This window comes from Mustela nigripes, chromosome 16, assembly GCF_022355385.1.
Source record: "Mustela nigripes isolate SB6536 chromosome 16, MUSNIG.SB6536, whole genome shotgun sequence".
NCBI lineage: Eukaryota > Metazoa > Chordata > Mammalia > Carnivora > Mustelidae > Mustela > Mustela nigripes.
Window position 1 is genome coordinate 691649 of NC_081572.1, and position 21752 is coordinate 713400.

Sequence of the window (21752 nt, forward strand, 5' to 3'; positions counted from 1 at the left end):
CTTCTACGGCACAGCACCGGCCCGGCCGAGTGAACACAGGACGTGTGCCTTGTCTTCCTGCAAACACGAGGATCCTGGGAAATTCTACTTTTCAAGACTCTCATCCAAAAAGAATAAAAGGGGAATGGCACCGTTATCACTGGGCCGGGTCGTCACGGTGCGTCGTCCTGGAGGTGAAATGTGTGTCCACCGGCCTGATGAGCACCCAGCTTGGGCCACCCGTGTCCCGCTCCACAGGCCGCCCACCTCGCTCCCGGCCAGCAGGGCGGCGCTCTGGAGACACGGCCCCTCTGAGCCCGGCCTCCCCCACACCCTCCCGAGACCGGCCCGGTGTGTTCTTCCCTGCAGCCGCGGTAACACATTACTACAGACTTGGTGGCTTCAAATAATGGAAATTTATTTTCTCACAGTTCTGGAGGCCAGAAATTCAAAGGCAAGGCCCAGCTGGATCCTCCTGGGGGACCTGAGGGAGGCTCGGTTCCAGGCTTCTCCCGCGGCTGGCGGCTGCCTGCGATCCGCACGCCTTGGCCTGGGGCCTCTGTCATCACGGGGACTTCTCTGTGGTGCCACCTGCGTCCATGTTCCTCCCTTCTTGCAAGGATGCCGTCCTCCCGGCTTTAGCACCGTCTAAGAAGGCCTCCTCCTAACTTGACGATGTCCGCAGAAACCCTCATCTCCATGTAAGGTCCCCTTCTCGGGTTCTGTGTGCATGTGACTTTCGGCGGGGACGGGGCAACGTTCACCCCGTATACCATCCCCCCCCCATAGACAGCAGGAACTTCTTCACTCTAGGAGAGACCACACGCCCCTAAGTGGACCCCAGATCATGTGTGCCCGGACTCCGAGGGGCTCCAGGCCAAGCCACGGCCGCCTGACGGCCGCACAGGGAAGGAGACAGGGCTCGGTGCCGCTGTGGTGAGGATGTGCACTGGGCCCGGGCCAGGGCTGAGACCTGAGCGGGGTTGGTGCACGCACCCCTGCTTGGGGCCCAGCAGCCGGTGGCCTCCGGAGACGCTGCCCCCCACCCCCGAGGCATCGGAAAGTGAGTCGTCATTTCTGTTACAGGAGGCGAGGTGGGGTCCAGGGGGCTGAGGGGCCGCCCTGCTCCCAGGTCGCAGATGTCCTCAAGCTTCCCTGAGGTGTACCGTGGGGTTACGGTTGCCTCCCGCCACGGGGATTGGCAGCCCCGCCGCACAGCAGACTTGCTGGGGGTTCGCCTGGGCCCCGCAGGGTCAGGAACCCCCCGGGGAAGGGGCAGTGGGCGCCCAGCAGGACGAGCAGGCGGGGCCCTGCCTGACGGATGTCCGCGTGGCTGAGACCAGTGTGGGGGCGACGCGTGGAACCAGGAGCAGTTTGCTGTCCCTCTACATGTGTGAGGGACTTTCATGTCCATCCAACAGTCCTGACTGAGCGGCCACTGTACACAGGGCACAGGGGCAAGCAAACACCGGCTCACGGTGCCGAGGAGGCAGCATTCCCGGGGAGACAGGAGGGAGCTGCTGAAGGAACTACCCCGGGGGCCAGAAAGCCAGGGTGCGGGAGGAGCCTCGTGCTGCGGGGAGAAGAGGGGCCCGCGGTGCCGAAAGGGTCGCTGTGAGGACACGTGGGGACAATGTCCAGGCAAGGGAGAGGGCAGAGGGGCTGGACGGGAGCTCCTGGAGTTCCCGTCTGGGAACCTGGTTGAGGTGAGAGGCAGGGACACAGAAACCACGGATGGTGGGCCAGGTGTCGTGGACGGGGGAGTCAGGCCACATGTTCAGTCTGGCAGGGAAGGGAGTGTGCGACCTGACCGAGAGGATAACAGGGTCCCTCTGGCTGGGGACGGGGCGGCAGGGCCTGGAGCAGAGGGAGGCCGAGGACCATGACCACAGTCTGGTCTGGACACTGTGGTGGACCAGCCAACGTTAAGCCAAGGCTGGGCTGGCCGGAGCTGAGAAGAGAAGGGTTGTGGCTCTCGGGTGTGAAAGCCTAAGCAGACGTCCTGCAGAGGAGACTGTCCTGCAGTGACCTTGGCAGGACACTGGGGTGGCCCTCAGCACCGGCCAAGAGCTCAAGGGCTCCGAGCAGCAGAGCGGTCCGCCCCGTCTCCGCTGGCCCCGCAGGCACAGAGCCGAGCTCCACCCCCACCCAGGCTGAGGCTCTGGTGGGGGGTGGGGGGGCTACTGGGGGAGGCAGGAAGGAGAGCTGTGGGCCTGCAGGCCTCCGCCAGCCTCGCCCCTGCCCCCAGTGCTGGTGAGGCCTGCAGCCCCAGCCTCCGAGTCCCCCGCAGCCCCCCAACACCCACAGAGGCAACAGCAACAGTAGCACCCGCATCCGGGTGTCTGTGTCTTTCACACTCAGGGGGTGAAGGCGGGTAAATACGGTGTCTTCCCACCACCGGCATCACCACTGGCACACAAGTGCCCACAGCCACCTGGAAGCCCGGCCCCAGCCCTGCCGCAGCGAGGGCTCAGCCCCCACGTGGGCCGGGTCCCTGCGCGCCTGGCCGGCCCCGCCCCCACCCTGGGCCCCTGGAGTCCTTCGCCAGCCCTCCCCATCGGCCACTGACCTGTTTTTTTTAACCACTTTCTCTCCCTTCTCCCTTTCTTCCCCTTTTCCCTAACAGAGGGCTGAGGGACGCTGTCGCTTTCCAGACTCTGCTCCCTGCTGCCAGGGTGGGCCTCGTCCGGGACCTCCCCAAGCCTTCCTGGTCTCCCAGCGGACGGACTGGCCATCGGCCGGCAGTCTGTCTGCTCGGGGGACACCCCTCAGCCCGGGGCTCCCACAACTCCTGAGACCCCCGCCCCCACCCCGGGCCCTGCAGCCGCCCCTCTGTCAGCCACAGAGCCCTGCTACCCCCTTTAACAAAGCCAGCCCCGCCGTGGAGAGGCCAGCGAGGCGACTGGATGCATGGCCCAGAGGAGGGACCGCAAACACCCAGGGGCGGCCCTACGGCCCCAGCTGGACAAACATCTGGAACAAACCACAGCCCCCACCATTCCGACCAGAGCAGCCCCGGAGCTGGGGAGGGGACAGGGCCCTGCTTCCCCGAAAGACTTACGGGAGGGGTGGCATCTCCCCATTGGACAAAGGGGAAAGGGAAAAGGGAAAGCCAGTGGCACACAGCGAATGGCTGGGGCAGTCGGCACACTGGGCCTTGGAGGACAGGCGGCTGCTCACGTGCAGGCCCTGGGGACAAGCCGCCTGTCCTCCTCTCTGTGCACACAGCTCAGTCTCAGGGCCTCCCAAGTCAAAGGTAAGCCTTCCCTGGAGATCACAGAGGAAGATACCAGAAAACCTAGGGGTGGGGAAAAGAGACCCCTTTGTGGGCTCCTAGGAGCCATCTTGTGCCCGAACCTGGTGCCCCCCGGGGAGAGAGAATGTCTGTTATGGACAAGAGATCAACCGGCTGGACACTGGGGTCCCCAGGCCGTCTGGGTAAGATGGGGCCAGCCAGGGCGGGCCCACGGGTCTTTGAGGAACCTTGCAGGCCATAGCCCAGCCAAAGCAAGGAGGTAGACCTTCCCCACAACATATGCCCCAGGCCTGCTGGCCATCACCTATAAGCCTGAGGCCTGCCGCAGGGTCTGGGGACAGCTCCCAGAGGGGAAGGGAGAAGGCCTGCCTGCTCTGTGACCCTGCAGGGCTACCCGGGGCACTGGCCGCAGGGAGCCAGCCTAGACCTCGGCTACTCAAGGCCAAGTCCACCCTACAAGCCCAACAGTTCGACGCCACTGGAGGCAGGGCTTCCTGTCTCTCAAAGATGGGCAGGAGACCACATCCTGTCTCTCCTGGGGTGCTCTTTCTGATGAAAACCCTCAGCTCTGGAACAGTGTTCTCACCACCCTCAAAACCATCTACCCACGGCCTGGGGCCTCCCACCAGCTGCCCCTGGTGCTTGAGACAGCTCCCACTCCCTGCAGGACTCGCCACCCTATAAGACCCCCACCCCAATCAAGGTGGGATGGAACTTTATGGTCCTCCTAAAGACTCCACCACCCCACAGCTGCTGGGCAACTGCCAGCATGGGCCAAGAGAGTAAGGTCCAGCGGATGCCCCACCCGCTCAAGGCCACCTTGACCCCCAGCCGGTAGAAGGCTCCGGAAGGAAGAACCCTTTGGGAGTGACACCCCACAGAAGTGATTGCACCTGGTGAGGCAAAGCTGTTGAAAGCAGGCACATTGCTACAGTCCGAGTGACACGGGGCCTGTGGGATGCGGTCACAGGAGTGACGCTCTGGTCTGGGGCAGGCGTCGGGGGAGTCAGGCGGTCTCTTCAAAGGGGGCTCCTGGGGGAGGGGCAGAGTGCATCAGGGCAACCGCACATTCTCTGCTGGACACGGTAGATGGTAGAGGGTCCAGGCTGTGCTCAGCGTGTTCAAAGAGAGACCACCTTGACCACAGGGCCCTCTGCCTGCCCTTATCTCGCCCCACATCTTCTGCCTGAGACGGTCTCTTCCCACCTGGGCTTCTAGGCTGCAGCCTCTCAAGAGACCAGGATGACATTCACTGTCCCATCTCTGTCGCCTTAACCACCTTGGCCAAGGGGCTGTCACTTGCCAGGTTTCGGGGCCTTGAGTGCAGTGGCCAGGCCCCAAAGCTGGCTGTGGTCCTGTGACCTTCTGGCCGTGAGGTCCCAGGGATGGGCTGACACCCCTCCCCTGGTCCTCATCAGCATCGTCAGAGGAGAGCTGGTCCCGGTCAGTGAGCTCGGGCAGGGAGCCCTAATGGCAAGGTGGCCACGTCATCTTGCCCTCAGCTGGACCCCTTAGAGGAGTGGTCGTCTTTCCTGTCCCTCCTCCAGGACATTATGCATCCCCCAGATCGGGTCTCGAGATGCAGGACCCCTGCCTAGATCTGTCTCTTGGCGCCGGTGCCAGTGTCATGGCCAACCGCCTCCACAGCTAGTGCATTTGTCTGTGGGATCTCCCGCGGCCTCCAACAGCCGGCTGAAAAGCTGGCCTCCTCGCCTCCCGCCTCACACTCGTGGGGGCACGCTGAGCTCAGATCTGCCCCCGGGGGCCACGCTGTCCTGGGCTGGGCCCGTCCCACCTGGTTTGTGTGCTCACGCTGGGTGGTCAGGCCGGATGCACTCCTGCCCACAGGCCCCGGCCCTGTCCTTCTGGCCATCTCTACCCATCTCAGCCAGCCACCCTGCCAGGGCCTCTAGGATCTCCTGCCAGCCACAGCTGGTTTACTGGGGACTCCGCTTTCATCTGCTTCCAGGGAGCTGCAGTGGGGTGGGGGTGGCGGCGGTGTCCAAGCTAAGGAAGGGCCCTGCGGGGCAGCTGCCTCCACATCTCTCTGCCCGGCCCCGCACCCCCTACAGCTCACTCTCCTTCCCGTCAGCCTGCCTCTGGGGCGACAAGCAGTCCCTGGACTGGCAGACCATGGCTAAGTGGGGTCCTCAACCCTCCGTGGACGCAGGGGAGGGCCAATCCACCTGACCTGCAGACAGCCGGAGCCCAGCCCAGGGCCGGCCGGGGCTCCGAGGAGGGCCGCGCGCCCTCTGGCGGCAGGACCCGGCAGCGGCGGGGGCCCGCCCGGAGGGCGTCCTGGGGCTCGCCTCACTAGGCCTGGAAAGAGGACCGCGTTCACGGACTCTCCTTGGCAGCAGGAGAACTAAGGTCACCCGCGGCAGGGGGCTCTGACAGAAACGAAGCACCTCCAGCCTCAAGGCGTCCTCCCCAGTTTGTGGGCTCACGGAGAGATGAGCACCCCCGCAGCTGTGCCCCACTTGGCTTCTGGGGTGTTTGGGCCTTTGATCTTCTCTCAGGGTCCCCCGCAGGTCCCAGGTCCGAAGCCAGACTTCCCAGCCCTGGAGACTTGGGTTTGGCCTCGAAACTCCTGCAATGGTCAAGTGCAGGGCTTTAAGCCTAGTGCCCAATGTCCATGTGGGGAGGCCATTCTCTCAGCCAGAACTCAATCCCGTCTCCTAGGAGGGGCGACCCGAAGCCAGCAGCTCGGCGAGAACAGACCCACCAGGGCAGAGCCAGGGAAGCAGAAGTTTATGAACACACAGCCGGGGCGTGGGGGGAGGGGTGCGCGGGGGGGGGGGGGGGGCCAGGAAGGGGTGGGGGGGACTGGGGTTGGGGGGTTGGGGGGGGGAGGGGGCACGGGAATGTGAGGGGCGCTAGACCCCCCTTCCAGGGCCCCAGGACCCTCTGTCCCTTGCCTTTAACCGCCTGACCAACACTGGAAGATGGGGCTCTGTGGGGGGCCGGAGCTTAAGTCCCCCGCACCAGTCAGCGGCCTGTACCCTTCCCTGGGCTGCGGGCTTCCTCTCCCCGACCCTCCTCTCCCTTCAGACGTACCCACCTCTGCACGAATCCAGATCTGATCTCAGCACTGCCCTGCCACCCCCCACAAACCCTCGCTGAGCAAATTGGGTTTTCACTGCTGTGACTGGCGTCAGGGGGTGTTGACCTTTCAAGGCCCTGGGCCTCTGACGCACTCAAGGGACTCAGAGGGACTCTCTGTGGACTTCGGTCCTGCCCTCAGACCAGCATGCTTACTACTCCCCTTCGGGGGCAGACACCACCCTAGACAACGGGGGGGGGGGTCACACTGGGCCAGGTCACCCAAAGAAGCCACCCCTATCTGGGCTGGGAAGGGGGTCCTGGGGACACTGCTCCGCTGCAAAGTCCCTGCCAGCCCTGGGGGTGGCCCCACACAGGGTGCGGAGGCTTGAGGCACCGTGCGAGGAGCGCAGTGATCAAGAATGGTGGCGCCGACATCGGCCGTGACTCTGGGTCAGTCAAGAGTCAGGGCTGCTGGGTTCGGATCCGCGGGCTATCACGCCCATGCAGAGGGCTGAATCTTCAATCGCTCGCCTTCCCCGAGCTGTGTCATCACTCCCAGCCCACGACTTCCTGGTCGCGGCCGGCCGCTGCCCACTGATGACGCCGGCGAGTCAGGGGAACCTCACGGGAGCGGCCTGGGATGATGGCTCGGCACACGCGGCTGGCACAGGAAGGGAGCCCTCCTGGGGGCTGGAGGCCGCATCCCAGCAGAAGTTCCTGGCGGGTCTCAGACCCCGAAAAGCTTGCTCCATGGCGCACATGCAACACACAACATGCAAACACACGGCCTGCGCCCGACACACACATACGTTCCAACACACAAACACACAGCCTGTCCCCCAAGGCACACACACAACATGCACACGCACACACACACACACAGTTTGCCTACAGCCTGTCCCCCACAGCCTGCCTACCGACATACACACACCCAGACTGCCGCCCAACCCACAGACACAGTCTGTCCCCTACAGCCTACCTCACCAACATACACACATACAGCCTGTCCCCCAACACACCGTGTGCTCCTACACAAGGCTGCTCCCCTCCTGTGGCGCCCCCTGGTCCTACGGGACTCTCCCACAGCACCTCACCCCTTCAGCTGTTCCAGGCCAGCACCTCCCCACTGTCACCCCCATTGTGGGCTCAAAGGGAAGGGGCCTGGACGGTCAGGTACTTCCCAGCTCTGTGCAGCCCGGGTCCCCAGGGCAGACCTCCCCACGGCGCGGCAGGAAACGGAAAGGCCTCTTACTTATTATGCTTCAATTCAGATTACAAATAATTTATAAAAGTAAAAATAAAAGGGTAATAAAAGTGTTTATTAGAAGCTTTAATAAGAATTTAAACAGAGAAAGCCTCTTTGTATTTGTACCAAGTACACTTTGAGGCACAGACATCATAAGAGATGAAGGAATCCTGTCCTGAGTCCTTGCGGGCACACGAGATGGTCCGCGTGCGGGCCCCAGGACTCTGGTCACGTCCCCCTGCTGAGGGACTGACTGGCTGGGAAACACACGGCTCACTCCCTGCACCTCGAGCCTGGGATGCTTTGTGCGGAAGCTCGTCGTCTGAGGACAGTTGTTCTGCCATCAGCGGGGCCGTCAGGGCTCTGTCCCTTTCGGCTTCCGATTTGCCCTCCGTCAGGTTTCTCCTCTTTGCGCTCGTGGCCGGCGCGTGGAAGACCCAAGCCCTCGGCGGCGCGAGGTGGGGGCGCACAGCGGCGCGCAGGGCCCGTGAGCCGGTGCCCCCTGCACAAGCAGCCCCGCACGTCGGCGTCACTGTCACCCTTCCCGGTCCTGTCACCCTTCCCGGTGACGCCCTCATTCTTCGCTTTTACTATCTTAGCCATTGTGGGCGCAGCTGGGAGGCGTGAGGGGTCACGCTGGAGTGATCCCAGGATGATGAAGTCGCGAATGTCTCAAGACACAGGAACGTCGGACCACGACCCGGCCTCGCGGGCCAGCGGGACGGGGCTCGGGGGCCACGGCAGGCAGAGACGCGTTTCTTCCGCTTAAGCTCGAAGGTGTCTGCACTCGGGAGACGGGTGCGAACTCAAGTCGGAAACGCCAGCCCTTCGGTGCTGTGCAGGTGGCGGCCGAGGGTGGCCGAGGGCGGCCGAGGGCCGTCGTGGATGGGGACCGAGGGTGTCTAAGGGGACGAGGGTGGCCGAGGGCCAGGGCAGAGGGTGACAGACAATGTCTACGGTGACCGAAGGTGACTGAGGGCCCACGTGATGGTGACTGAGCATCCGAGCATGTCCGAGGGTGTCCGAGCATGTCCGAGGGTGTCCGAGGGTGACCGCGGGTGGCGACGGTGGCCGAGGACCGCGAGTGCTCCCGGGGCTCCGCGTTTTGTGACTTTAGCGGTTCCTGCCGTAGCTCAGTCCGCACCCCCGCCCCGTCAGACGGTGGCACCTGCGCACCTGCATTCCGGGGTGCGACCGGGGGACTGGGCGGTGCTCGCCGCGTGAATGTCTCGTTGAGCAGAGGCCCGAGGGGAAGACGCCGGACTTCGGGCTCCCGGGGTTGCTCCCGCCGCAGGACCGTCCGCCCGACCGAGCGCGCCCCCCAGCCTCGCGCTCCCGGCCGCGGCCTGACCCGACCCGGCCAATCCCAGCACAAGCCGCGGCCTCTCCGATTGGGCCACCGGCGGGCACATGACTCTGACCAGCCAGTCAGAGCTCAAGGATGCCTGCTTAGGGCAGAGCGGGGGCCTGCCGCGGCCTGGTCAGTCCGTCGGGCGCTCGCGTCTCTTCCTGTCCCGGAAAGGCGACTTCCACGGGTGTCCTGCGCCGGCCGGAGACGGTCCCGCGCGGGTCGGAGACGGCCCGTGTCTCGGGAGGGAGGCTGGGGAACACGCGTCCGGGGCTGGAGCGGGGTCGCGGCCGGTGGTCAGTCCCGGCGTTCGTCCCCCCGCCCGGGCGGTAAGGTCAGCGGTGGGTCGGCGGCCCTGACCCGCCAGTCCCGAGGCGCGCGGCCGCTGAGGCCCCGGAGTCGGGCGCTGGGGCGCGTCCCGGACGGAGCACGGCGGCGGCGGGGTCGGGACGGGTCTGGGGGCGAGCGGGCGCGTTCCGCACGAGCTCCCCTGTGGGAGGCCGGCCAGTGCCGCAGCGGTGCGGTGCGGCGCGGTGCGGGGCGGTGCGGGGCGGTGCGGCCGCCGGGGGGACACCGCGAGCCCCGCCGGGGGCCGCCACCGATACGACAGGTTCAAGCTCGGTGAAAAGCTAGGCCGGGCCGGGCAGAGGGCGGCGGCGGCGGCGGCGGCGGGCCACGTCCTGCTCCTGCGACGTCCACTCCGGGTTTAGCGGAGATTGAGGTTTCCGGTCGCGGGGTCCCGGGGCTCGCGCTGCCCACGGCCTCAGCCTTCAGCGGCCCGTGCGGAAGCTGCCGCGTCGTCACCGTCGTCACCGTCGTCACCGTCACCGTCGTCACCGTCACCGTCGTCACCGTCACCGTCGTCACGGTCGTCGTCACCCACCAAACGCCGCGGCTCTCCCGCGTCGCGTCTCCACCAGCTGCCGTGGAACGTCCCCGCCCCGCCCCAGGACCCCGCACCCCATTCAGGCGCCGCGTCCCCCAGGGGCGTCGGGGCCGAGACCCGCCGCGGACTGTCCTGGGCTCGGGCCACCCGGCGGTTCTGGGAAGGGCCGCGCAGAGCCAGGCTGCGGACTGCCCGGCGGACGGCCTCGCGGGCTTGGGGAGGAGACCGCAGAGGCGAAGCGGCTCCTCCGTGTGGCGGGGCTCGGGGCTCCCCGTGGGACCCGCGGGTGTGGCCGCGACCGCCCGGCTGAGGTGCGTGAGTCCCCGCGCTCCGTGCGGAGGGGCACCGTGGCCCGCCGGCGCCCGAGCTGCGCGAGCCGTTCCGCGGCGCCGCGGACTCGCAGGCGTCCCTCCGCCGTGGCCCCCTCGGTGCGGGAGCTTTCGTTCGGAGCTACCAGCAGGGCTCGGCACACCCGGGCCTAAACAACGACCGCCCATCGCCAGGGCGATCCCTCAGACCCAGGATCCAGACGCCGCAGGGCTGGTTTCTCCTGAGGCCTCTCGGTGGCTGGCAGATGCCGCCTTGCCCCCGTCTCACGTGGCCTTCCTCTGTGCTCTCACCCCTGCTGTGTCTTCCTCTCCTTGCCAGGACACTGGTCCCCTTGAATCAGGTGCTCCCCTACGGCTTCGTTAACCTTGGTTACCTCCCAGAAGGCCCCGTCACCAAACACCGTCGCACGGAGGAGTAGGGTTTCACCTACGACATTTGCCGGGAAGGGGACACAATTCAGTCCGTAACACTCGGACTAGAGGATGCCCCAGTATCGTCTTGCACATGCAACGTCCCAGTCCTCACCTCAGCATTTCCCCAAGTGGCCCTGGTTCCTTGTCTCGCAGACAGGGATGAGAAACCAAGGTCTGAGTGCTGGCGTCCTTCTCGGTGTCATTGCTTCTCCACTGACAGAGCAAGGAGGCACGTGTGTGCTAGCCCACATCTGCACACATCTACAAGTACTTCCACGTCTCCCCATAAGTACCTATATTTAGCATGAGTCCCCCCCCACATGGATCGACCTACCCTGCCCCTTGCTTCTCTGTCAGCTCCCACTCCGACAGTGCGAAACCCCACCCCAGCACCCACCACCTCCGACACAATCTCTCTGTCCCAGCGCATGGGGTGCTTTCAGAATTGCTGACAGGTACCCCGTAGGAACAGCTTGACCAAGGGCAGTGTGCGTCCCGTGACCTTTCTTCTGCCCTTCCAAGCGGCCCGGCTGAGCACCGTGTCCCCAGCCCCTGCATCTGGTGGCTTTACCACTTGTGATGCAGCCAGATTCCTCTCTCAAGCCACCCTGAGTCCTTCACTCCTGTATGATTCTCGAAATTGTGCATACGGTAAAGCCTGTTCCTTCTGCTGGACAGTCTATGGGCTTTAACGAATGTGTGGTTTCACGTGTCCGGTGTTCCAGTATCACACAGAGTAGTCTCATTGCCCTAAAAACCCCGTGTGTCATCCCTCCTCCCTCCCACCCTGGCCACCACTGATTTTTACTGTCTCCATAGTTTGGTTTTTCTAGAATGTCAAAGAGCCCACAGCCAGTGTAAACAGCTGCTTTCATCCAGCAATAGGCATTTACAGTCTACCTATGACTTCGTGTGTCTTGACAGCTCATTCCTTACGCCTGAACAACATTCCACCGCTCGAATGTTCCAGCTTCTTGACCCATTCCTCTCCTGAAGAACATTTTGGTTTCTTTTAATTTGGGGCAAATATGAACAAACCTGCTAGAAACATTCACATGAAGGTTCTCCTGTGGACATAAATTTTTAACTCCTTTGGGTAAATACCTGGAAGCACATCTTAGTTCAACAAATATTTCTTTCTCATGGTTGTGGAATCTGGAAGTCCAAGGTCGAGGGGCTGGCAGGGCCCATGCTGATGAGAGCCTGCTGCCTGACTCACAGACTGCTGTCTTCTTGCTGGGTCTTCCGGTGGTGTGGCAGACAGCAGGGAGGGCGAGGAAGCTGCCAGGCACCTTCTTAAGAGGGCACGAATCCCATCATGGGCACTGCCCTCGTGCCCTCGTCAGCTCCCAAAGGCCCCATCTCCTCACACTATCAGCATAGGAACGGGGCGGGGACACTAACGTTTAGTCAACTGCAGAGCAGGACTGCTGGGTCACGTAGGATCTGGGACCGTGGGAACATCAGCCTCATGAGGCGGCTTGTCCTGGTCGCAATCTTGGCCACCAGTTTCTCCACTGTATACATGGTGCTGTAGGCTTGGGCGTCTAACCCCCACCCTGCGAAGGAAATGTTCTATTTCTTTTGTACTAAGAGCTTTTTAATCAGTGAGAAAATACTGTGTTCAATACAAGTGTCAAAGGCTTTTCTGTACCTACTAATAGGATCTTTCTTCTTCGGTCTATTAATGGGATGAATGGACTGAAACTGTTTTACATGAGACTAGAGACACCCAGATCATGAGGTCAATTTCTCACTTGTAATTGTAGTAACCTAGTATTTTATTTCAGATTTTTTGAACCAAAGTTCCTGAGTGAAACAGACCTCCTGTGTTTTCTTTTTGTTTATCCTTGTCTGGTTAGGAGCCACAATCCGCCTTAACTCTTTTCCACTTTCTGGATCATTCTGTCCAAGACAGGAGTTACTGGTCCCTGGGCTCAGGGTGGGACCCACTCACAGAACAGTCTGCAGCCCAGGCTGGGGAGGGAAGGGCTCCCACAACCACATTTCCGTCTATTCCTGTTCTTTTTGCCCTTCTTTTGGTCATTTTATATTTTTTCCAGGAATTTGTCTACTACATCTAGGTGCTCTGTTTTATTAGTCTGTAGGTGTTCCTCTTACGTTTTAGGTCTACGTTGGGTCTGTCGTTATTTCCACTCTCGTGTATTTTGTTTGTGTTGCTCTGCTTTTTCCCTTCTTTCTTGCCAAGGTGATTTCACGTGATGGTTCCCACCCATGAGGTGGCTTTAGGTTGTGTTCCCGCTCCGTCCTCCACTGATCGCTGCTTGTACTTTTCTCCTTTTATTCTTGCCGGGTGGGGAGAAGGGAGGTGCTCTGAATTTAGGTGCATTTCTGGAATCCATTCCCAGCTGCAGCAGAGCTGGTCTGGAACCAGCTGCCTTTACCAGCTCGCCCCTTTCTTGAAGTCACTGCAGTTCTTTTGACCACGACGATCATGATATGACAGCTGCTCTTTCCCAGTGCACAAGCATTCCGCACGGTGCCAGAGCCCACACGGCTACCCCTTAGACACACATCCCGTACTTCCACGCAGGTCTTGTCAGCCCTGTCTCAGTGCTCCAAGTCTGGCCTTAACCTGACCCCAGTACCCTCCACTCCTGCCTTAGCACCCAGGACGCCTCCCAGAGGCCTCCCGAGCAGGCAGCTTCCTGCTGGCCTGGGTCAGCCAACCCAGCCACCTTCTGCCGGCTGAGCTGCTGGGGTGTCCTGGCTGGAGGAGACTGCTGGGGGGAGGGTCCCTCTTTCTCCAGAGGCCCAGCTCCCACCCCTGCAGGACTTCTGGGAGTGTGGCAGAAGCCCCATGCCTGCCCGGTGGGCAGAACTGGGGAGCTTCAGGGGTCAGGGTCCTGGGGAAGTTCTTGGGGATACCAGCTCATGGGGGGAGGGGCACCTGCAGAGGCCCTGCTCCCCTGGGGCAGGTGGGACACCCAGCAGGCATTGGAGCCCAGAGAGGCCCAGCCTAGTGACCCATTGCCCAGTCACGCAGCACAGTTGGAGATGCAGAGATGCACGGGTGGTTGGGGGGTGTGAGCAGGCATGCCAGGCACCAGAGCTGAACTCTCCCGCCAGCCTCCCTGCAGAGCACGCCGCGGGCCATGAGAGAGAGGACACCATCCTGAGGCCAAGGACAATCGTGACCCCCCCCCTCCCCGAGCCTTGCCCTGGCAGGCTAACAGCTTGGTTCATCAGGCAGGGACACTCGGGGGTCACCTTGGCTTCTTTCAGGCCAGGACCACATATATTTCGGTGGCACGGGCCTCACCTCCCCCCCTGCAGGCCACCGCCCCTGGCACCTAGAACGGCATCGAAAGCCCTGCCGTCTTCCAGGCCCCAAGACAGGGCTCTCTGGGGAGTGGCGTGGATAGGAGGGCAGGAGCAGGTCTGGACCCCAACCAGAGGATAGTCCCCACCCTGCCTGGCAGGAGATGACGACGGAGAGACGATGGCAGGGCTTGGACACGGGAGAGGTGATGTGGCCAGGAAAGGCTGCAGGAGGGGCTCGGCAGGGTCGCCAGCAGCCCACGGAACAGGGTTAGAGGCCAAGGGGCTCTGCCCGTGGATTCCAGGAGAGCTGTGGGGGCCTGTTTCCCAGCCAGGAGCAAGGTGTGGGGCCACTTTGGGGCCTCCCGAGTCCGTGAGCAGCAGATCACAGCAGAGCTAGTTCCAAGAACACCTCCTGTTTCCGGGCCCCCCGAGCCAGCAGCTCGAGCTGGAAACCACCTCCCTGAGGCTAGGAAGTAAACAGGGACCCGGAAAAGGGGTGGGAGCTTGGGGTCAGAGGTCAGGGTTGGGTCTGGCCGGTCCCTCTCTGCCAGAGGAGAGGTGAGGAGCCAGTGGGCTGCCTCGAGTCCCTGCTGGTCCCTCTGTCGTTCACTCTGTAAATGCTGAGGCCCTACTGTGTGCGGTGGGAGCCGGGCCTCCACCCTCCTGGAGGCTGGGCGTGGCCGTGAGGGGCTCCTCCGCTCCACCAGAGACCCGAGGCCCACGCCGTGCCCAGCTCCCATGGCCGGTTGCCTCAGGGTTCCCAGCGGGGGGGTGTGGGGGAGGGCCAAGCGTCTGGTTCTGTGAGGTAGGTGTTCCTCACCCCTGCGGCTCTAAAGCTCAGGACTCCAGATGTTAGACCTGAACCAGCTTCGTCCTGGAAGTCCGGCCCCTGGCCTGCAGAGTGACAGGTGACACTTCCACTCATGGACTGGCACAGCAGAGCCCTTCCCGGGATCCTCTGGGCTCACACCCTCCCCATCTAGGTGAAGGCCTGCTTAGGAGTCAGGCTCACTGAGGCCTCCATAGAGCGGTCAAGGAAGCTAGTCAGGTGCTGGCTCGGTCGAGAGCAGGGCATCTGCATCATACCCCACTGACGCTTGGCGCTTACTGTTCTCTGTGGAAGGCCGCCCCATGCACTGTGGGGTGCTCCGCAGCACCCCTGACCTCCACCCACGAGGGGCCAGGAAGCCACCAACTGTGACAAGACATTGCCCAGTGCCCCCCACACCTCCAGCCCGGTTAGGCCCCTTGGTTTCCTGAAGGCCTGCCCAAGAGAGCTTTCCAGAATGATAGAAATGCTCTGTTCTGTGCTATCCAATCCAGGCATCACTGAGCACTTGGAACGTGGCTAGTGAGGCTGAGGAAGGGGATCCGTACTTTTGTTTTGTTTTAATTAGGAAACATATCGAAACAGAGAAATCGAGGTAAGTTAGAGATAAAGACTGCAAATGAAATATGGATATACGTAATAAAGATCAATATTACAAAATAAAAATCATGTTCTCAAAAAATTTTTTAAGATTATTTATTTATTTGATGGAGAGAGACAGAGAGAGAGCACAAGCAAGGGGAGCAGCAGCCACAGGGAGAGGAAGAAGCAGGCTCCCCAAGGAGCAGAGAGTCTGACGCGGGACTCGGTCCCACAGGACCCCAGGACCACGACCCACGGCAAAGGCAGTTGCTGAACCAACTGAGCCACCCAGGCACTCCTCGTTTTAATTAGTTTAAACAGCTATGTGAGGTTGGTGGCAGCTTTCAAAGCAGATGCCCAAGCCTGGCCTCTGTCCCAGATCCCTGGGTTCAGGCTGCACGCTTCTGCTTGCCAGTGGCAAGGCTGGCTTCGAGTGCCTGGGACCTGACTGCTCCTCCTGGCTCCTCCTGGGGCTTCTGGCCAGCTGGGGCCCAGGTGAGCCCAGCATTTCCCGGAGTTTTCCTCGGCCGGCAGCCGGACGCCAGCTGCATGGGACACATACGCACAAGCAGCCTCTCAGCCTCGGGAGACCCGTCAGGCTCCGCTACGGACCCTTCCTGCTGGCTCCCCTCCTCTGGGCCGAGGTCACTCCTTCAGGTCTTTGGGGGAGGTGTTAGAAGCTGCTGGAAGCTATAAACCACAGCCTGTACCTGTCTTGTCCAGTTGGTAACTACTGTTCACCTTACAACAGTTGGCTTGTCCCTCCTCATGCCCTCAGGGAAGCAGCTGGCGAATTTTATTAGTTAAATGAGGCTCATCATTAGTGCTGGGCCCAGCATCCTCAGTGCACAGGTGGGTACAGGTCCAAAGGTGAGGAGTAGGCGTGGATCCTGACTCACTGGGGTGATCTGAGCAGGAGGTGACTGTCAGGCCCAGGTCCCATCCACAGCTCTGCAGGCGCACGCCACCCTGCCACCTGCCTGACGATTAACTTCCCAAATAAACGGTAGTTATGTGAGCAGCTAATATTCACACGGCCACTGCTTGGCTCTGGGCCCTCTTCTAAACCCCGTTACCCTCTCTACCACCTCTGGACTTAGCACTGGGATTATCTCCATTTCACAGCTGAGAAAGGAGAGGCACAGGGAGGTGGAGTCGCCTGCCCAAGATTGCACAGCTGGTGCCAGAGCAGGAACTGAAGCTTGGGCAAGCTCCAAGCTCAGCCTCCTAGCCACCGCCTTTAGGGTGGTGACTCCCCTGACCCTGTTTGGTCCTCTGCCACTTGTGTGTCCCATGGGCACTAGATCAGTATCATTCACTGGGGAGAGGGGAAACAGGGAACTTAGTTGAGCAAAGGTCAGAGACAAAAACATTACAGGTGGAAGGAATAGTGTGTGCCAAGGCCCTGGGGCAGGAGACACTGATGCTTTCAGGGAATTGCAAGTCATTCCTGTGGGGGCATGAGAGGGGACACGGTGAGGACCATTTAAACCCCAGCAAGGAATCTGAGTTCTGTCCCCAGGGCTAATTTGTGTTATTTTAAGGTAAAATTCCCTTAACATACAATTCACCATTCTTGCCATTTTAAAGTATACAGTTAAGTGGCTTTTTACACATTCTTGATGTCACATAATCATAACCTCTACCTAGTTCTGAGATGTTTTTGTCACCCCAAAGGAGGAGTAGACCCCTTGCCTGTCAGCACTTTGCCCCAGGCCCATTCCCAGCTCCCTCCCCAGCTCCCAATCCACTTTCTGTCCCTTCTGGACATTTCACATCCACAGAACCCCACAGGACATGGCCCTCTGAGTCTGGCCCCTTTCACCTGGTGCACTGTTCTCAAGGCTCATCTGCCCTGTGGCGGGCATCCGTGCTCCATTCCTTTTGACGGGCCGAGCAGTAAACATTTCATTTTACGGACAGACGTTTTGTTTATCCACTCATCTGACCGCCCTTCCCCTACCCTGCCAGCAGGCGGTGCTCCTACTGCCTCCTCCGCAGCTCTTCCTCTGGGGAGGTGCAGGGCTCCTTGCTCAGCAGGAAGTCAGCGGCTCCCTCTGCCCGCTGCTCCCTCTGCCTGCTGCTCCCTCTGCCCGCTGCTCCCTCTGCCCACCTGCTCATGCTCTCTGTCTCTCTCTGTCAAATGAATGGATAAAATCTTTTTTTTTTTTTTAATCATACAGGATATTTCAAATTGCAGCTGCCCCAGAAAACCTAGAAATTTTAGCCGTACAGTCTCTGGGCCTCAGTTTCTCCGCCTCAGTGTCTGCATCTGGTGACGATGGTGCTGAGGGGATAGCGCCCTCGCATCGCTGTGGTTTGTCCCGCTGGAGTGGACGCGAGAAGCCTGCTCACCTCTGTGCTCCCATGGGACCCGGACGAAGAAGTGGCCGCTGGGGTGACCTTCTCTCCAGGTGTGAGCCTCCTGTCAGTGACCGAGAGCTGCCCCAAGCTCTGGCCCAGGGGAGCCGCAGGTCCTCATGATATGTGCAGATGATTCAGTCCCCGTTCATCAGCTCCAGGGGAAGATCCTTGGACCTGCCCTGTGACCTGCGACCCGCGGCAGGGAAAGAACTGGCGAATCAGGACCAGTGCGTCACCTTCTTTCAGGTCTGAGGAGCTGAAACTGCCGGCACCCGCCGGGGGGGAGGAGGAGGAGCCCTGAGCCCAGGGCCGGCGGCGCCGCGGGGCGGAGAGACCCCGCACGGCAGGGACCCCAGTCCCGGGCCAGGTACCTTTCCGAGGACACGTGCGCCCACCGCCCTCCTCCTTCCCGAGACCGGCGAGTCTGACCGGAGCCGGGCCCAGGCCGGCTGTGGGAGGGGGACTGCGCGCTCGCGGGGACGGGAAACCGCAAACCTCGGCAGCCCGGAGCCCGCCCCGGCCACACCTGCGAGCGAGGGCGCGGAGCCCGGAGGGTTCCCGGGGTGCGGGGCCCGGGGCGGGCACACGCTTCTTTTCGGGGTGATGGAAACCGAAAGCGGACGGCGGGGACGGTCGCGCCCTCCGGGAACGCACGAACGCCCTGAACTGCGCCCCGCGACCGCGCGAGTTGAACAGCGAGTCCGGCCACGCGTGTCCGGCCCGGCGCAGACACACGCGGACGGCGGGCGAGGGCGGCCCCCACGGCGCGGCGCACGCGCTCCCGGTTCGCCTCCCGCGCTCTGCTTCCGCGGGAGGACGGCGGCGCGGCGGGACCCGCTGCCCTCCGAGGCCTCCGGGCTGCCCAAGAGGCCAGAGGCAGTTTGGTGGAAGCGGAGGAGCCAGTGGGTCTGGCAGAGTCCACTGAAGCCGCAGGGCCCGGCGGAGCGGGAAAGGCCTGCGGACACGCGCGGCCCTGGCCCGCAAGGGGCGGGGCGTGTCTGGGGGGTGGGGCGCAGGGGGGTGGGGCGCAGGGGGGGGGACCGGGCCTGCGGGGCGGGGTCTGGCGGGAGAGACCCCGGGAGGGGCGAAGGAGCCCCCCTGCCCCCGCCCAGTCCGGAACACACCCGGGGAGACCCGGGCTGGCGTTTCCGAGGGAGCAGACAGCACGGGTCAGCGCCCTTGCCAGAAGGGGCCAGTGAGCCGTGAAGAGGGCAGGGAAACCCAACCAGGGCGAGGCGGGGGGAGGCCGCCCCAGCGGCAAAGGCCTGGCTCGGGAGTGGGGCATCATCCGTGTGAGTCATCCACGAAGCCGGTGTGCTGAAGGCCCACTACGTGCCAGTCGCAGTTGCAGGTGTTGCCTGAGGTCAGTGTGAGCTGCGACACGGGTCAGGCTGTTCCCAACAAGACCACAGGCGCACCTGTGCCAGCCTTCTCGCTCTGTTATTCCTGGTCCTCTCACCGACGACGCTCCAAGGGTCTGGGGCATCGACTTCGGCCCCGCACGACAAGTGAATGGCACTTGAGGAGCACGTGAGGACAGAGAGGACTCTAGAGAGTTCACCAGCCAGGTCGGCCCCACTCCGAGGCATCCTGGCCTCTGGAGGCTGCAAGTGGGGGAGCACCTGTCAGAGCGTGGCCTTGGCAAGCCCCCACCCCCACCCCACCCCACCCCACCCCACCCCGAGGTGCTTCACAAAAGGGAAACTAAGGAATGTGCAGGGGACAGCTGTAGCCTCTGGGGCAGGCCGCCTGTAGCATGGTGCGGGGATAACAGGCCTCTGTGCCTGGCACAGGCCCTGGTGAATGGCTCCTTGAGGAAGGTGCCTCCGGTCCTGGGTCCTGTGCAGTCTCTTCCTTCCGGGTACTTCCCCCCACCATTAGGAGGAGTAAAACACAAACAAGGACTTTGGTCCTGCTGTCGGCTGATTATCCTGACCAAGTCCAAGCATAAATGCATGACATGGGCAGAACCCTGGGGCCTGGGGGAGGCCCAAAGAGTTGCAGCTTCTTTTTGAGAGAGGACACTTAGTCCCCAGGATGGACTGCTGGCCAGTGATCAGCCCAGGGCAGCTAAGGGAGTGGCCGTGGACTGTACTTCCAGGCCCCTTTCTGTTCCCAGTTTGTACTCATGGCTTTCTGGGAGGGGGAACAGGCCCCTTTCATCTGGGAGTTCTGCCAACAACCTATTTTTACTGGTTTGACAAAACCCCCTGCCCCCACCCTGTGAGACAGAGAAACCAGGCTGACACATGGCCGTGGGGCATTCCCAGCCTCTCCTGTCTCTAGGCATTGCTACACACCGCTCAGGACTTGATACCTGCCTCCCCAACCCTTTTGGGGCAGGGGCTGCACTCCTGAGATTGACTGCTGGAGAGGGGAGACCTGCCAGGGGAGAGCCCGCCTGCTTTGTGCAGGGGGGAGGGCACTGACTCCCCTGCTTTCTTCCTGGCCACGCCAGGGAGGGTCAGTTTGTGCTGCTGTCTCGCCCACACCTGCCGGGACCCTGTGCACAGAGCAGTGGGTATCCACTAGATGTTCAGAAGTGTGTATTAGCATGATGCCTGGGGCGCCTGGGTGGCTCCGTTGGTTAAGCGACTGCCTTTGGCTCAGGTCATGATCCTGGAGTCCTGAGATCAAGTCCCGTATCGGGCTCCCTGCTCAGCATGGAGCCTGCTTCTCCCGCTGACCTCTCTCCTCCCATGCTTGCTCTCTCTCTCAAATAAATCAATAAAATCTTTAAAATTTTTTTTTTAAATATTAAAAACAAAACAAAACATGATGCTTGACGGTTCTCCCTTTCCACATGGGTGGGCATAGGCCTCGAGAAGCAATGCCATGATGGTCAGTCCTTCTTGCTTTGGACGCATCTTCCCAGGGGGAAGAATCAGGACTCTGGGTCTTTGAAGCTTGTGGTCATTCTCAACTTTAGCACTCTTGTTTTCTTTCCCAAGGAAGAGCACTCAGGCCCAATACAAACGAGACGAAAAGGTTGATTTGGATTCCAGGAAGATGGGACTGAGACCCTGGTGGCTTCACCTTCTCCTTTCGGGTCCGACAGCAGGCTCCAGGTTTGAGCGCGGAGGACCAGACGACCAGACAGATGTTGGACGTGGGAGGACAGCAGCCTGCCGCGCAGCAGGGAAGGTGACACAGGACTGGAGGGGAGCTGCTCGGTAGACCACGGGCAGCCCAAGAGGCCCCGCATACCTGTGTCCCTGTGTCCCAGCTTGTGTCCTGCGGGTGCCAGGACCTGGACGGACAGACAAGCTCGGCTCCCTCTTTCCCTCTTGCAAAAATCACTGCCTGGGGGCCCGTCTCGAGTCAGTCGCGGGGAGCCGCCGGGTTCCCGGACACCTGCCAGGACCAACGAAGCCCCCGCGCCAGCACGTGGAGCCTGCATGTGGGAGCGGGCAGGGCGGGGGGTCTCCCGGGCCGGGGCGCAGCGGCGAGGCAGAGACAGAAAGGGGGATGGCCCGGGAGCCCCAGGGTCCAGAGGACACGGGTGCGCACTGGCCCCTCCCCGCCCCGCCCCGCCCAGACCCCGCCCAGACCCCACCCCTCCGCCCGAAGCCATGGCCCCGCCCCTCGGGCAGCGTGGCCCCGCCCCGCCGGGTTGCTAGGGGAAGTGACGTCACAGCGCGATGGCGGCGGCTCCTTCAGGCAGCTGAAGGGGGATTTAGGCCCGGAAGATCCGAGTCCATCCGCGGCGGGGAGAGGGCGAGCGGGGTCGGTGGGGGCCGGAGCAGGGGCGGCGGCGCTCGGACTGTCCCATCCGCCCCGTATTGAGGCGCTGGGAGCAGCGGGGCGGCCGGAAAGCGATGGTGAAAGCGGGGCCGTGAGGGGGGCGGAGCCGGCAGCCCGACCCGCCGTAGCGGCAGCAGCGGCGCCGCCTCCCCGAGCTCAGACCCAGGAAGCGGCCGGGAGGGCAGGAGCGAGCCGGACCCGCCGCCGCCGCCGCCATGGAGCTCAGAGTCGGGAACAGGTACCGGCTGGGCCGGAAGATCGGCAGCGGCTCCTTCGGAGACATCTATCTCGGTGAGGCGCCCCTCCCCCCGGGCCGGGGCCGCCCCCCGCAGGGCGTCCGCCCAGCCCCCGCCCCCTGGGCCCCGGGCCGCGGACCCCGCTGCGAGGACCCCAATCCGGGGGCCCCGCTCCGAGGACCCGGGGACCCGGGGACCGACCCCCTCGG

The 21752-nt window shown here is 62.5% G+C and overlaps 1 protein-coding gene across 2 annotated transcripts in view; it reads left to right on the top strand.

The window, feature by feature from the left end:
- Positions 1-21192: 21192 nt before the first annotated feature.
- The window catches only part of CSNK1D (casein kinase 1 delta), a 30817-nt gene continuing 30257 nt past the window's right edge, over positions 21193-21752 (top strand). The window contains exon 1 of one of the 2 annotated variants that reach the window (XM_059378692.1): positions 21193-21598. In XM_059378692.1, the coding sequence (XP_059234675.1) occupies positions 21523-21598 (76 nt within the window). In that variant the 5' untranslated portion in view covers positions 21193-21522. The remainder of the gene's footprint in view (positions 21599-21752) is intronic. The other variant, XM_059378693.1, reaches the window with a different exon arrangement.